The following is a 16,145-nucleotide window of genomic DNA, read 5'->3' on the forward strand; positions in this document are numbered from 1 at the left end:
AGCTGCAGGGCGTGTCCTCCTCCAAGAAGCCTCTCTTGATCTCCCAGGATCTCTCCGGAACACACTCTCACAACACCTTGGACTTCTCCTTCACAGCCCTGCTCACGAGGGTAACCAAGTTCGTATTCATTCCAAATCTGCTTCCAGTGTTAAGAAGCTAAGCTCTTTGAGGGGAGGGACGCTTCTTTATTATTATTTTTATATCCCCAGCATCCAACGGCCTGCCTGGGACTTGGGTGAGTCCCAGTAAGTGTTTGTTGAATGAATCAATCAATCAATCCAACAGATAAGGATGAATTAAATAGTGAATAAAAGTGGCATGTTTCTAGAATGCAAGACCAAGGAGCCAGGATGACTGAGAGCATGGGAAGGTGGGGAAGGGGAAGGGGGGCCAGTTCTGCCAGAGATAATGGAGAGCCTACAGCAGGAGTTAGTAGCTCGAGGGCCCACCCCCCTTTACCATATAGTCCGTGAACTGCACTAAGATCATCTTACGTGCTTGAAAAGGGGGGGGGGGTTGCCCAGGTGGCTCAGTTGGTTAAGCATCTGTTTTCGGCTCAGGTCATGGTCCCAGGATCCTGGGATCGACCCCTGCAGCCAGAGTCCCTGATCAGCGGGGAATCTGCTCCTCTCTCTGCCTCTCCCCGACCCTACCCCACCCCACCCTCCCCGCACTTGGGCTCTCTCTCTCTGTCACTCACCCTCTCTCTCAAATAAATAAAAGCTTTTTAAAAAAGTGCTTGAAAAAGAATCAAAAGGAAAATGTTTCATAACATGCAAAAGTTACTTGAAATTCATGTTCTAGTGTCCATAAATAAAGTTTTACTGGAACACGGCTTCACGTGTGGGTTTCCACAGGACCACGGCTGCTTTTGCACGACAAGGACAGAGCTGAGGCGCGGTGACAGAGACCACAGGCACCTCAAGGACAAAAAAAACATACTACCTGGCCAGTTACAGAAAAAAGTTTGCCAGCCCTTGACCTGGAACGTCTTGGGGACGCTATATCCCCAGACCCCGTCCCTGGGCATGTGCTGAAGTCTTGGCCTCAGAAAAAAACCTGCTAGATCCCGTCAGTTACTGTAACACGGGACTTTAATATCCTCTGAATGAAGAGGGGAGAGTTAACAGTAGCATACCCTTGCAACAGGCTATCCCACAGCATGTTACAAAATGAACTGGACTAGTATGTATGCTAGAAAATATGTAGCTAGAAAGATGGCCACAATACGCTCTCTGAGCAATTTCTAGAACATGGATCGTTTTTCCAATGTATTAAAAAGAATAAGCGTGCATACGCTTAGGCAGTGAGAGAATATACGGATATCTGGACAGTTAAATGCATGATCAATAGCTTTAGGGAATGGAACCAGGGATTTTTACTTCTTTTTTTTTTTTTTAGTACCCATTGAGATTTTTTTTTTAACCAAGAATATACCACTCTCTTTAAAAAAAAAAAAAAAAAAAGACAAAAATGCAGAGTTTTAGAAAGCCTCTTCTACCACTCCCCCACCTCCAGCCCCTTCGAAACGGCGAGGCTAATTCTGGATGAGAACGGGCCCAAAGCCTTGCTGATCTCAGGATCATATGGTCCAGTTTCTGCATTTCACAGATGGGAGCTGTGTCTATATACACTTTCCTCTGAAACTTCAAAGCCCGGTAACAGCGCAAAGCTACTCATGTGTTTGTTTTGAGGAAGCTTAAGATTAGAATGACCAGAAATAGTTCCACTTCCCTTTTCCTAGAAACCCCAGTTACCTCTTTAGCTGGAACTCGCTCCTAGAGGAAGGCCAGTTGCCAGGGGATGTGAAAGGACCAGCCACCCCGGAGGGGAGCTGCTCCCTCTAAAGAGAAGCTTTCTTTCCAGTTACCGGGACACCTGAGTGCAGGGCTGTCACCATGCCCCGTACTCAGGGTCCCACTGTAGGCAGAGGTGACCATTACGTCAGGTGCGTGCAGACAAGGAAGTGAGGGGCCAAGTCTGAGCCAACACGTGGATATGGATTATATTTTGCAAGCTGTCTTGGCACACAGATCTGTGATGCCCCCCACATTTCACCTTCTGTGTTTCCATCCTCCGGGGAGGCATGAAGGTCAAGAGACAGAGCTCTTGGCCTCACTGGCTACACTGGTTCTGCCCTGCGCAAGACGGCCTTGCTAGGGAACCTGCTGTGCCTCCCTCTATAAACCTTCTCCAGCCCTCTTGCAGCCTACTCGAGAGCCCACCTGCTGGGGTCCTGGAGTCCCCGTGAAGGCCCAGGAAGCCCACAATCACTGGGGACACAGAGGTGTGGCCCTAACGCAACTTAGAAATGCACACAGGACTTGTGTTATCTATTAGAATAAATAATTCCCAAGTAGCCCCAGCATTTCCCCAAAGAACATTCCAAGAAATGCCAGCCAGTGAGGTACTTCGGGAAGAATAAGCGATCCATGGTGAACTTAGGGAAACCCCTCGCTTGCGGCCCTCTCTTGGGAACGTCTGTCTCATCAGGACATTCCACGTTCCACGATAATCACGCAGTAGCTAAACCTGGTTAACGTGACTCAAGCCAGCGGTTGACCAGAGAAATCTTTCGAGATCCAGGTTCGGAAAACAGCCCTAGACCGTGAGGTTGGGCTCAACAGAGACGCCCGGGGCGGTTGTGAGTTTCCAGGGAGGACCCCCCGAACCCCGGTGGGATTCCCGATCTGGTGCAGACCCCCACCACCCAGCACCGTGGGGAAAAGCGAGAACCCACCGCAGCCTCTGAGCCAGTTTCCGAGGCAAAAGCCTAGCCACCGGGAGAAGTGAGAGGGAGATGGAAAGGCGGGGGCCGGTGCAGCACGCTCCCCGGCACGGGACTCACCATTGGTGGCCGTGTTGACATAGTAACGCCGGCCCTGGGGAGACAAGTAGCTCTGCCAGCCAGGTGGAAGGACGACAATGTGGCTTTCCTCTCCGGGCGGAGGGGGGACCATTCCAGGCTTCTGTGGAAGAGGAGAGAAAAGGTCACACGTGCCGGGCCCTTTGGCGACTGGGTTTCAACCGGTTCTGGGCCAGGAAGTCAGAGGCAGCAGAAGTCACTTTGGAAGAGTGATGCTGGTGGGGGGGACGGGAGGTGGCCCACTGGCCTCCCTGCGGGGAGGAGCCAGGGAGAAGGTCACAGGCCACACACATGTGACTGGGGGCTTGCCCGAGCATGAGATGTGAGGACTGCTTGCTGCTTCAGAGCCACTGAGGAAGGAACAGCTTCCCACAGAGGACGGAGAGCAGAGCTGGACCTTCTCCCCGACAGCCCCCCTGGAGAGTGCTCGCCAGGTGGGCTGTGCTGGCTGCAGGGGCCCGGTCCTCGCGCGTGCCCACTGTGGAATCCAAAGCCTGGACCCCCAGGACCACCACCTGCTGTGCAAACCTACCAGAAGTTAATTCACACAAGTCTCAGCAGAGCGAGATCGAAAGCCTTCTTTAGACGCCAAGAATGGATGAAGGGCAAGGGGGGCTTTCCTGGTCCAGTGTCCAAATCTCTCTGGGGAACCTGGAGAGAACTGGGACCCACGGCCCAAACCACAGCTCCCTTTCCATCATGTGCACTTATGCGTGGTTTAATCTTTTTCCTTAAAGATTTTTATTTATTTATTTGAGAGAGAGAGAGTGAGCGCATGAGCAGGGGGGACGGGCAGAGGAAGAGGGAGAAGCAGACTCCCCGTTGAGCAGGGAACCCTCTGCAGGACTCGATCCCAGGACCCTGAGATCATGACCTGAGCCGAAGGCAGACGCTTCACCGACTGAGCCACCCACGTGCCCTGGTTTAATCTTTTGCTCAGAGAGGAGTACTCTTCTTAAAAATACAAATCAGAGGGAAATAAAATATATATATATATATATATATATATTATATATATAAGAAAGAGAAAGCAGGTGTACCCACAGAGGCTACAAGAGCGGTGACTTCCGACATTGGCATGAGGGGGACATTTTCTTCTCTTCTTTTCACTTCTCTCTTGCATCCAAATGTCCCTCAAACAACAAAAATAATCGGTGAGCTAAAGAACATATAAAAATAAGGAAAGAGGGTCCAAATTAGCCCACACAGTGGCTGTGCCTTCTGAAGATGGCTAAGCGGATCCAACCATACAAGGAGAGGGACCGGGAATTTCTCAGCAAAGCTGGACTCTGTTCAGATGTATTAAAATGAATCCGCTCCTAAATGTCCTCGGCCGCTCTCCGCCACGCCCACAGAGAAAGCTTTGGTCACTAACGACGGCTACTTAGGAAAACTAGCAAAGAGGTTCCAAGCAAGCAGTATGGACACGCAGCTCCCTGCCCGCCCTGCTCTCCTGCTGTCTGAAGGCTGCACAACCAGCTACTTCTGCTTCCTGTGTGCCCTGCATGCCCTCAGCAGGGATCGGGTCCATCCTGGATGCTCCTGGGACCCTCGGTAATCACAGCTGTTAACCCGACATGCCTCTGATTCAGTATGGAAGGAGGTCTTTAAACTAGCAGGTGCCAGACATCAACAGAGCACATCCACTGGGTCCAAACTCACATCTGAGCATGTTTACCTGGGCCTCCAGACACGTGCTCTGGCCTCTCCTGGATTGCAAGGTGGTCCAAACACATGCACACAGGGTCTCACGTGTGCACGCGCGCGTGTATAAAATATCCCCACACACAAGAGACGTGCATCTCGGCTGAGTGGGGCTGGGGGTCACACAGGAATAGGGAGGTTTAGGAGGCTTAACTTCAGAGCAAAATATTCTAGAACCAGAGGGTACGACGCCAGGCTGCTTCTGCTGCAGTCTGATGTCTTCGAGCATCCAAGATGGGAAGGCCATGCTGGTGCTTCTCCCAGCCGCCTGGGAGGAAATGGGAAATTGTTAAAGGGTATTAAGCAAGGGCCAGAGACAGACATGGCCCGAAATAGGGTAGAGAGGGGAGAGGGACCAAGAAGCACTGTGCAAACAGCCCTCAGGCCTGGGCCTCCTTCCTGACTCAGCCCCTGGGCAGCCGCACCATAGGAAAGTGACTCAGCCGACTACATCTATCTACATGTCTACACAACAGAGGAGGAGGACAGGAGCCCTGCTGTGAAGACACCTAGGAGGGAGCGCGGGGTCCCAGCGGGAGGGAGTGTGTTTAAGTGCCCAGCGACACCAGCTTCACACAGCCTCTGCTCCCTGACAGGTGAAGGTCGGGGCCCACACCAGCCTGCCCCACCACGCCTGAAATGTCACCAGTAACAGTCACGTCTGCCCAGACCTCTGTTTCCAAGACTCTGCAGCTCAGGGAGGCAAGCACACACCTGCTGGGGACGGAACACGTTCGGAGGTTGACCAGCTGGATCTGCTGAGAAGGCTGCGTGGGTGGCAAGGAGACTGCTCCTCAGCGGGGCTGGTGGAGTGAGCGGAGCAAACTCCCGACCCTCCGTGCCCCACCCGGGGGACAGCAAACAAGGACACCTGTCCCGTCTGCACGGTGCTTTTCTCTTGAGAATGACTCTAGGGGATTCATCCACCTCTGTGGGCTCAGAACAAGCCCTGGCTTCCCCTGGAGGACACTGATGACCAAGGAGGTACCATGAGGTCTCGCCCATCTAGGAAATGCTGGACCCTCCGTGCCCAAACCCTACAGAAGTTGTCTGCAGAGGGAGGCATCTCTGCTACCAAGCCAGGAAGGGCCAAGAGGAGCTGGAAGAGAAGGGGAGGAGCGAGGAAGGCCCCAGGGCCAGCTCAGCCTACTTCCTGATTTGGCCAACGCAGCAAAGGCCGTCCCCACATCCCCCTCCAGCATGACCTCAGCTCCCCTGCTCTGTCTGTCACCTGACTGTGCTCTGCCCCCATCCCCCCGCGGCCGCCACAGTCCCCTTGCCTTTGATGTCTCCCAGAAAGAAGCTCCCCCCGTTGGTGGCCTGAAACACGTCAGGAGTCAAAAGACGCAGAGACACCTGGGTATGTACCAAGAGAACTGAAAACGGCACTCAAACACTTGTAATTCCACATTCACAGCAGCGTTACCCGCAACGGCCAAGAGGCAGACAGGACCTAAGGGTCCATCAACTGAGGAGCGGGTCAACAAAACCCAGCACATCCAGAGACAGCCAGCCGTCGGAAGGAAGGAGTCTCTGCTCCACGCTACCACATGGATGAGCCTTGAAGCCATGCATACGATTCCATTTATACGAAATCCCCAGAAGAGGGAAATCCAGAAAAACAGAAAGTCTTTGGGGTGGTATGAATGTTGCACCATACTATGAATGTATAGACATCACTCATGATAAATTTTATGTCAGGTGTACTTTACAATTTAAAAAAAAATCACTTTTAAGCTGCAGAGCAGACAGAAGTTGGACTCCCCACCTGCAGGCTCTCACTGAAAAGGCCCAAAGCACCCACATTCCCTCATCGCTCATGGCCTTGGAGGGATGGGCCTCCTGGGAGAGCTGCCTCCCAGCCACCAAGACAATGCAGCATAAATGACCCAATAATTACAGTCTCTGTCTAACTTATTCTTCCAACTAGCTTCCTTCAAGTTAAATCCTTCCCTTCCCTTCCCTAGTCCCGTGGCCTCTCTCCTTCCATTCTGGCAGCTCCTTCCCATGGGAATCGGGATTAGAAGCAGAGGTGACACAGGCCCAGAGACGCGGGGGCCTACCTACAATGAACAAGATCCGAGAGAGTGGGAGTGAGGGGGGAGGGTGAAGGCAGTTTCCTCCAACTCAGAAATTCTTAACCTGATGCATATCATGGCTTTGTGGGAATCATACAACGCTGCATCTTCCTCCAAATGGGCCATCACCCTGAGCACAAGGCTGGATTTCAGCCTCCCTTGGATCCCCTTGTTCAGTCAACAACCTGCTCAACTGTTTATGGAGACCCATCCTCTGAGAATCTGAAGATAACTATGGATCTCCTGCCCCCCAAAATGGAGTCATGTGTGCATGCACGCCCTCACCCTATTTCCTATAGAGCATCAGGGGGCTTCTAGACGACTCAGAGCCCTAATCTAGCCAGTAATCAAGAAACATACGAGCTCAGATCCCATTTGCGTCCATCGATAATGACTTTTATCATGCCCCAAATGTCGAAAGTGCTCCAAGGACTGGGCCAGATGCTTTACACACGTTATCTCTAGTTTTGGCAATTTAAACCCGCCACGTTCCCATTTTAAAATGAGGAATCGAAGACTCAGAGAATGTAATAACTTGTCCAACGCGGCCAGCTAAACAAATGATGAGCCCAAACTTTGAGATACTAGCCTTGCCCTAGAGACTTCTGTCCAGTTCCCTACACCCAGGTTCCCTCTGTCCACCTCTCCCCAGCTAGCCAGGGGTGGCTCTACTTCTTCCCTCGACCACCTGATACCCCAGCTCCCACCAAGGAGGGTCACAACCCAGGCCTGCTTCTCCTGCCTGTCTCACAGTCTCCAAATGAGCATATGCCTTCCCAGGAGATGAGCACACCCACCCACCCACCACCCACACCCGAGCAGTCACGTTCCCGGCTGCAGGCTAACTTCCTTGTCTCCTTATTTAAAACAGCAGCACCGAAGAAATTTTCCTCTTAATGATGGCTACTGGTCCTCCTCGGGGAAGAAAAAAGAGCAGGCAAGCAAAGGAAAGTCACCCAGAGATTGAAAATAAAATCTACACCCCCACTCCTGCTTATAGCAGTGTTTCTCAAAGGGTGGTCCCTGGAACCCCCAGTCGGTCCCCTGGGATGTGCGTTAAAAATGCAGATTCCTCGGCTCTGCTCCAAATGCCAGGTTGACCTGGAACCTGGGAAGCTGTCTTTCGAAACATGCATCCTCGGGGGGCCTCATGCCCCCTGAACTCAGAACGGGCTGGTGTGCAGCTTTAGAGAAAGCACTTGAGAGAAAGCGTGCTTCTGAAATCAAAACTGGGGACATAAAATTTTAATGAGCACAGTTTATAGAAAGACAGTGCTTAGCTGCATGGCTACTTATTAAGGAAAAGGCTGCCATCCCCAAGCTCTTCAAACGAGACTTCTTTTAAGAGAGATTCAATCGGTCTCTGCAGTCTCCAGGCGGTACCAACCCCCCCACTCAGCCCCCCACGGCCTCCACCCCGCGTCAAGTTCAGCCCAGGACTCCTTCCCCCTCAGGAGGCTTCTGGGAACACCTGACTCTTACCTTCTACAGATGTGAGCAAATGCTACTTGAGATAGTCACGGGCAGTCATCAAATGCTTTAGCAGCCAGATCAGACGGTTTTAAGGTCCCCCCATTCTGCGTCTTCTCACACCCCAAGCCCAGAAGCAATAGGAGCTCTAGAGAAAGGCATATCCACGGGGCCCCACACCCCCACTCCCCCCCACACCCAGATCTATATATAACATCTCTGAAGTTGTCAGCCTAACGAGCCACTTTCTGGCAGACCCGTTGCCATGGCAATGACTGCTAATGAGCCGGGTGCTGTGATTGGCACTGCTTGAAGGCTCCTCCACAAAGAACTCTCCAGCAAGTTCTCTCTTCCCAAACGCACAGCCAGCCAGGACACCCGGAAGCAGCCGGGCCTTGGCCAGGTGTGCTGGGAGGCATCAGTCCCCGAAACCACTGTGGTACAGGAGCACCCTGAGCAGTCCAGGACCCAGGGGCCAGGGCTGGCCTCACTGTCCCTCAAGTGGGGGGTTCAGCCAATGAGCAGTAGTGACAGGGGCTGCAAGCGAGCCACCAAGACGACCAAGCCCCAGCTGGGCCGGGGACTGGAGAGTCACGTCCGCTCCACATCTTGCTGCCAGACACCTGTTCGGGGTGGAGAGACCCTGACGCAAAGCTGGGGATGGCCACCGAAAGAAAGGTCATCTCCCCTGGCCATGGGTTAAGACACAAAGCAGGAGGCAGGGCCCCAGCTCACACGGTGATGCCGCCTGCTTCAGGATCTGCGCCTCTAAGGGTATGGGGCGCCTGTGCTCTGTCTCACTGGGGAGAAAGTACCGTTCTCTCCAGCTCGGGAAGCCTTTCTATCCAGTGTGAGAGCGACTCACAGAGGAGAGCTGGGGAGGAAGTAAGGGTCCCCGGCGAGGGCTCAGTGCATCCTGGGAAGTGAAGTCCTCACGAGTAGTTTCCTAGGCTGGCGGGGAGAGGATGGACCCATGCAACGTTGTTATGTTCTTCTAAGGGGGAGAGATTTGGAGACCTGGCCAGTGGGAGGAGGAGAAGGGGAGACCACACAACAGAGAAACAGGCTGTAAGGTTCGGGAAGACGTGGCCAGGTCCATGCTGTCCCTAGCATTAGTCCCGGCACAGCGCCCAGAACACTGGCTGGAGGGATGGAGGGACCAATGGAAACTTGGAATCGTAGTAGAAACTGGCTCCAAACAGACCTGAGGCTTTCACCAAACAAGTGGGCAGAATGACAGTCCAAGCGCCACGTGCCCCACCTGTAACAAATCCCAGCTCTTAATGGATCCCGATGAATGGCCTATTCAAGTTGAATACAGGGAGGTGGGGGAAGACAAGATAACATAGTTTCTTTCACTGCAGAAAATAAATCGAGGAACAGTATCCAGAAGCCTCCGGGGAGACACAAACTTCTAACCATGACCTCATATGGTATCCAGACGGAAAATTCCAGGAAAGTGTTTAGCAACCTCGATAGAAAGCAGGAAGATAGAGAGCATCCACGATACAAGAGCAAAAAAATCATGAGGATCGGACAAACTAACGCAAACAAGGCAAGCGGACTGGAAAAAGGAAACGAATGCTATAAAAAGGGGACAGGAAATTAACAAAATTGTAGGGAAATTTACGAGGTCGCCACAAAGGAACATCCACGTAGGTTGCAACAGAATGTGGAATTTGTCTTGCAAAGAGGGGGAAAAAAGGAAAGCATTAGTTATGTAGAAAGCCAAAGTACGAATTTTTCCTGGAATGCAAAGGAAATGCACCAAAAAAAAAAAAAAAAAAAGAACAGAGGACCAGAAGAACAAGGCAAGATACAGATGCTAGGTCCGCCCGAAGAAGAGAAAAGAAACAATAAACCATGGTTGACAGGAGGGGAAAAAACCTTTCCTCAGCTAAAAGAAGACACGTACATGCAGCGTGGCAGGTCTCACACTGCTGCACGGAGAATGGATTTTATAAGCCCGTGGCAGGCACACCGTGAACGATGTATTTACACGGCAAAGATAAGGAGAAAGTCCCATAATGGTTTGCATAGGAGAAGGGCGTCCCCAGTAAACTAGTAAAAAATAAATAAATAAATAAAGCTGGTTTCTGGTTTCTCTGTAACTTCATTTCAAAAGATACATCTGGATTGCCACGTGGGAAATGCGGAGACCCTGCTATGTGGCCGAGCGGTCTTCCATGGAACTACGTTCCTTGGGGCACCTAGGTAGGTCCGTCAGCTAAGTGTCTGCCTTTGGCTCGGGTGGTGGTCCCAGGGGGTCCTGAGATCAAGTCCTGCATGGGGCTCCCTGCTCGGCGGGAGTCTGCTTCTCCCTCTCCTTCTGCCCCTCCCCCTGCTCATGCTCTCTCTCTCAAATAAATGGATAAAATGAAAGAAAGAAAGAAAAAAAGAAAGAAAGAAAGAAAGAAAGGAGAGAAAAGAGAGAAAGAAAAAGAAAGAAGGAAAGGGGAGGGGAGAGGAGAGGAGGGGGAAAGAAAGATGTTTCTCCACGGACAGTGGTTCAGGGAATATAGGTCCGCAGACAATGGGACTGGGGACTTGTGTGTCCTCCTCAGAAGTGCTTAGAAGACGCCCCACAGCTGCCGGAGAGATGACGACAAAGGTGAAGAATTAAGGTAAAAAGGTCCCGGGCTGACCACCGAAAGCAGCTTTAAGAATGTGCAAACCATCATCGTCAATCTAATTACAGGGCTCTGCGTACCCGTCGCTATTCTCCATATACGGTATAAACCAAGGCAAAAGCTTGGATCACAAATTCCAGAAACTACTAGAAAAGATCAAGAGGGTAAGACAAAGTAAAACGAGGGCACCTAGGGAAATGAAATCAGAACGCCTCTCTTCCTACCCCAACAAGAGGCCTTCCCTTCTTCCTCTTGGTCCCAATGGCCTCGCCAATTTGCTCCCAAGCTCCGGCATCGAAGATCTGCTCTCATCGCCTTCCTGGGGAAAGCCAGCGGGACCGTGACAGAAGGGAAGGGTCCTTGGGGACCGCAGACCTTTCTTGGATTCGGGTGCTGTGAGTCTGACCTCCTTTTGTTGGCCCCATGGGCAATCGGCTTCCACAGGGAGTCCTGACCTGACCTCTCTGCATCACCTTGGGCCACTCTGGTTGGACCCCTGCATGAAGAGGGGGTCAAGCACGTAAGGCTCACCTCCAGCTTTTACCAACAAGAAGCCAAAGAGAGCCAGGAAGGGTGCCTTTCTTCTTCCGCTCCTCCAAGTGCAAGATTTCTCGGTGAATGGGACCGACTCTTGGAGGTTTTGCCAGAACTCTTCCCGTGCATATTCAAACCACTCTTAGTCAAAATCACCTGTGGCATGGCTTCTGTGAGTCCCTTAAAGGAACTTTCCAAAGCGGGCTTTGATCACTTCAGTGCAAACGTCCCCAGGACTCTTGCAAACCCAACACAACCCACGTGTCCTCGGGCCTCCCGCTCAGGGTGAATGGCTGGAAGGGGTCATGCTTGCAACAATAACCCACATGCCAGTGACTGGCATCCATCACTCACTCATGCCAGACCTCGGCCCCCATGACACGTCCTCGTGGATCGTAGTGACAAGTGTCCAAAGGGTGACTCACTCAAGGTCCCCAGCTCCAGCCCCCGTGGAACGCCTGCCACACTCATGCTTGCCGGCATCAGCTACCTACCCCATCCCACCCATCACTGACCTCCATCCACGAAACTGCTAGAGGAGGCTTTACACCTGGCAGTCACTGGCACCACTCCGAGAGGCGGGCACCAATGCCGGGGGAGCCTTCCCCCAGCACCCATAGAGCTGCCAGCCGTGCCAATCCATGCACGCACCCCACACATGTCTAGCTCCTAAAGGACTCGGCGAGGGTTCCGGCCTCTCTGCAGAGCCATCTGTAAGCCCCCAGTGCCTCGTGGGGGCCAATCAACTCACGGGGCCTGTTTTTCAGGACGGGGCGGGGAGAGGACAGAGAACAATAAACTCTCTTTTCTGATCCGGAAAAGGAATGGAGTGATCTGGTTAACCAGGAATTTTGATGAACACAATTACAGTGTAGTCCCCTCGAGGGTACAGGAAGTCAACCCTCACAGGGAAGCTTTGCTAGGCTGGAAAACACGGGGTCTCCAGTGGGGCGAGGGCCGACAAACAATTTTGCGAACAAACATCCTTGCAAGAGCAAGGATGAGTTGGACCCCCCCCCATCACCCCCACCGTGTCAGAAGCCATTCACAGCCCTGAAGTGTCTACAGGTCAAGCAGCAGAGGGCAGGCAGGAATCCTTCCAGTAGGAAGTGACATTCCTGTGAGAGCCCTTATTTCACGGACACCGGAGAAAGACCGGTGCACCTGCCGTCCAGAGAGAAGACAGAGGGGCCGACGAATAGGGTTCCAAAGGAGACAGGGCACAAAATGCGGAAATCTGGATGGCAGCAGACATCCCCTATCCAAGATGGCTCGTGCTTCTGCTGCTGGTATCTGTCCAGCAACCCCGTACAACAAGACAGGGAACTGGGACATGCCCACCCTCTGGCATCTCTTGGGAGAATCTCCGCTTTGACCGAACACCATGACGTGTCAGTCCTGCTCCGTCCCGAGGTTTAGAACAGGTGCCCGATGGCCTCATGGCCACGTTCAGGCTCCTGTGCGGGAAGGCGGTTCCCACAGGCGCTCCAGAAACACGGAGAACAGCTCTAGGAATAAGATGGGAAGTTGCACCTGCCACCCCATCTTAGAGCCTAGGGGGGCTTGGGGAGCCCCAAAGAAAGCCCGTAACTTTGGTCCCATTTCTGAGCTCTGTCTGGCCCTGATGTTTCAAAGTTATAAAGGGCGAGGCGGTGAGCCCCCAGCCTCCTGTTGGGGCTTTTGGCTTCTGAGCAGGAAAACCTGAATGAGTCTGTTCACCAGCGCATGATTTACTGAGACATTTTATTCAAACTCTAAACTTCGAGGAATGTTGGCTGCTTTCTTCCTACCCCGTCTCCGGCAGATAAAAATAGCGTGGGCCATTCTGATATCCTGCCTCCAACCTCGGGACCCCAGAAGCATCGGCAGAAAGCACACAAGCCCAGGCGTAAGGAGACCGTGTTCCCCGACAGCAAGCTGTAACTTACGCAGTTCCCTGGGCCTCCCTGGGCCTCTGTCTCTTCGTCTGTAGAACCAGGGGCTGCCAGCCCTCCAACACCGGGGTTCTACGACCTGAGGAACGTGTTACGTAACAGGACCCAAAACCACCACAAGGGACATTTCAAGGCACTGACGTGACCAGCACAGACTTGAAAAAGCAGCTGCCCCATAAACTCGAGAGGACAGAGCCCTCCGAGCAAGAACATGAATGTTCATGTCACGCTACCTTCCTCCCCCCATACGTGTCCCCCAAACCTTTTCGGTCCAGAGAGTGAAAATTTCCTCAGCCAAACCCAACTTGGAACTGATGGGAAGGATATGCTGAGACACCCATGAAGCAAAGCGATTTATGAAACTTGAAAGTCATTAAAATGCATGCCCAAACCAGGGTTCACTAAGCTGTGAGCTTTACCGCAAACCCGTACGGGGAGGCTGAACATGGACTTCTCTTCCCCTTTGCCACGAGTCACTGTCCCGGCCTCGTTAGGGCTCCAATGCCCCTATCTGTCAGAAGAAGGAGGTGGGAGGAGCGCCTGGGTGGCTCAGTCGGTGAAGCATCTGCCTTCGGCTCAGGTCATGATCCCAGGGTCCTGGGTTCAAGTCCCGCATCAGCCTCCCGGCTCAGCGGGAAGCCTGCTTCTCCCTCTCCCACTCCCCCTGCTTGGGCTCGCTCACTCTCTCTCTCTCTGATAAATAAATAAAATAAGAATTTTTTTAAATCTTAAAAAAAAACTGCACCCCGATTTTCTACACTAGTGTATTTCGGTAATGAAATCGATTACCCTGCCCTAGGAGATGCTTTTGGAAAGACAAGTAGAGTATTATTCACCAGCACGTGCTCCCTAGGCAGCTCCCGGTAGGGTGAGACCCCTCCACATGACTCCTGGTCAAAATTCCCTTTGCAGAGGAGCGAGCTGGGGAACAAGACAATTTTGCCAACACTTGGTGTTGGGGGTTGGGGGCAGGGGGGTGGAGGGAGTGGGGAGAATCCTAATGAAGCCCCCTTTCGTATGAAGGTACAAAATCCCAGAATGCCTCACGCCAGGGTTTCTAGCACCTTCTCAAGCCCCTGAAGAACCCCCCCCCCCCAATTTACCAAGCATTCTGTTCCATTCAGAACAGACTCCAAGTTCAGAGGAGAGGAACGGAACTGAAAGTCACTAGCTTAGGTGGTCACGTGCTTGGAACTTTCCGCCAAGCAGCCTGCCTGCCAGAAAGGGGCTCCAAGGGCAGGTGACGCGGCTGCGGCCCACAGATGCTCGGGGGCCCAAGCTGGTGTCCTCAGGGAGTCAGCACCCCTCTAAAGAATGGAGGACTGGGGCTCATTAGGGCACAAAGGTGGGCGTCTAAGGCCCGCCTGTGGCTGCCATCCGGCTGGCCCAGCTTGGTGACCGCTAGAAGCGGGTCCACGGGCACTAAAACCCAGGGGCAGCCAGGGTTCTCACCGAGGAGTCTCATCTCAGTGCCTGTGCTGGCGGCCCGAGCTCCCAGTGACTCCCATCAAAGACTCCGGGCTCTGAGAGCTGGTTCCCAGGGCGTCCTAATTGCTTCTGAGCTCCGGGCACTGGAGGGAGATTAAGGCTAATCGAGGCTGGAACTGCTTGCACAGTCAGCAAGGGGTACAGTTCCAACCAACCCAGGGCAGCGGACGTGTTTGAAGATCCACGTCTGGTGCACAGAAAAACCAGACAGACGGTGACAGCCGGGGACACCACTGCTGAGAGCGGGGACCCACCACTGCTCTGGGGGCCCCATGCAGAGAACACACGGGATGTGAGCGGGGAGGCCGGTGTGCCCGGCGGGGGCTGCTGCTGTCTTGCTGTGAGATCTTGAGCAAACACTTCACCTCTGCGGGGAGGCCTCGATTTCCTTATCTCGAAAATACAGAAGTTGGACCAGATGGTCTCCTAGGGCTTCCTTTGGTTTCTCTTTCTCTCTTTTCTAAGACGCAAGGATTCTGATGTCGGTCTTAGTACACCTGCTTTGTAAGGACGTGCTGTTTTGTAAGAGGGGAAAGTCTCGTGCAAGGGTAGACACGGGTTCACGGCAGCAGACTGGGCCCCGAACACTGGGATTCTGCCTCAGACCCTCAGACTGTGGCTCTTCGTCTCACCGCGGCGAGTTCCGGGGAGTTCTTCTGGTCTGATGGACCTATGTCAGCCCCTTGCCTGTCATTCCGAGAGCCACACTCAAGGCTGAGCTCTATCTGCCCAGCGACCAGATTCCTGCCCCGGCATCCTGGGCTCCCCTGTGTCTGAAGCTGGAACTCGCCCCATACCCCACACAGGCTTGTTCTTTTTAGTTGTTTGTTTGAGGATTTTATTTATTTATTTGAGAGAGAGAGAGAGAGAGCACAAGCAGGGGGAGGTGCAGAGGGAGAAAGGAGACTCCCCACTGAGCAGGGAGCCTGACGCGGGGCTCGATCCCAGGACCCTGAGATCATGACCTTAACCGACTGAGCCACCCAGGCGCCCCCCGCGACACAGGCCTGTTCTGAGGCTACCAGCAGACAAGCTGTTCACCACGCACCACGCCAGGACCTGAACATACCCACCACGTCAGCTCGGGCGCAGCATGCCCCCGTCTCTGCCAAGAGGCTTCCCTGGGCTCTCACCCCGCTCCCTGAACGCCCCTCTGGGTACATCTTCTTGGCTGATGCCTTCTTCTCCGTGAACTTCCCTGCCACGGCCCACAGCCAAGGCCAGACCCATGAGAACCCACCAGTGCTCCCAGTACTCCCATCAGAACATGACTGATGGGTCTGGTTTCTTTACAGACCGTCCTTCCCCAAGCGTGGACCCTGTACCAGCCTCAGGGCTGTCCTCTGGGAACTAGCTACGAATGCAGAGTCCCAGGCTCCCCCCGAGCACCAGGCTCTGTATGTTAAAGGTCCCTGAGCGATTCAGACGCGCTTTAATCTC

The 16,145-nt window shown here is 53.2% G+C and overlaps 1 protein-coding gene across 7 annotated transcripts in view; it reads right to left on the reverse strand.

Moving 5' to 3' along the window:
- GAS7 (growth arrest specific 7) overlaps positions 1–16,145 on the reverse strand; it is a 198,391-nt gene that overhangs the window by 77,553 nt on the left and 104,693 nt on the right. For all 7 annotated transcript variants that reach the window (XM_040630032.1, XM_040630037.1, XM_040630034.1 and 4 more), the window contains exon 2: positions 2,850–2,970. In XM_040630032.1, coding sequence (XP_040485966.1) covers positions 2,850–2,970 — 121 coding nt within the window. The remainder of the gene's footprint in view (positions 1–2,849; positions 2,971–16,145) is intronic.

This window comes from Ursus maritimus, unplaced genomic scaffold, assembly GCF_017311325.1.
Source record: "Ursus maritimus isolate PB19 unplaced genomic scaffold, ASM1731132v1 scaffold_14, whole genome shotgun sequence".
Lineage (NCBI taxonomy): Eukaryota > Metazoa > Chordata > Mammalia > Carnivora > Ursidae > Ursus > Ursus maritimus.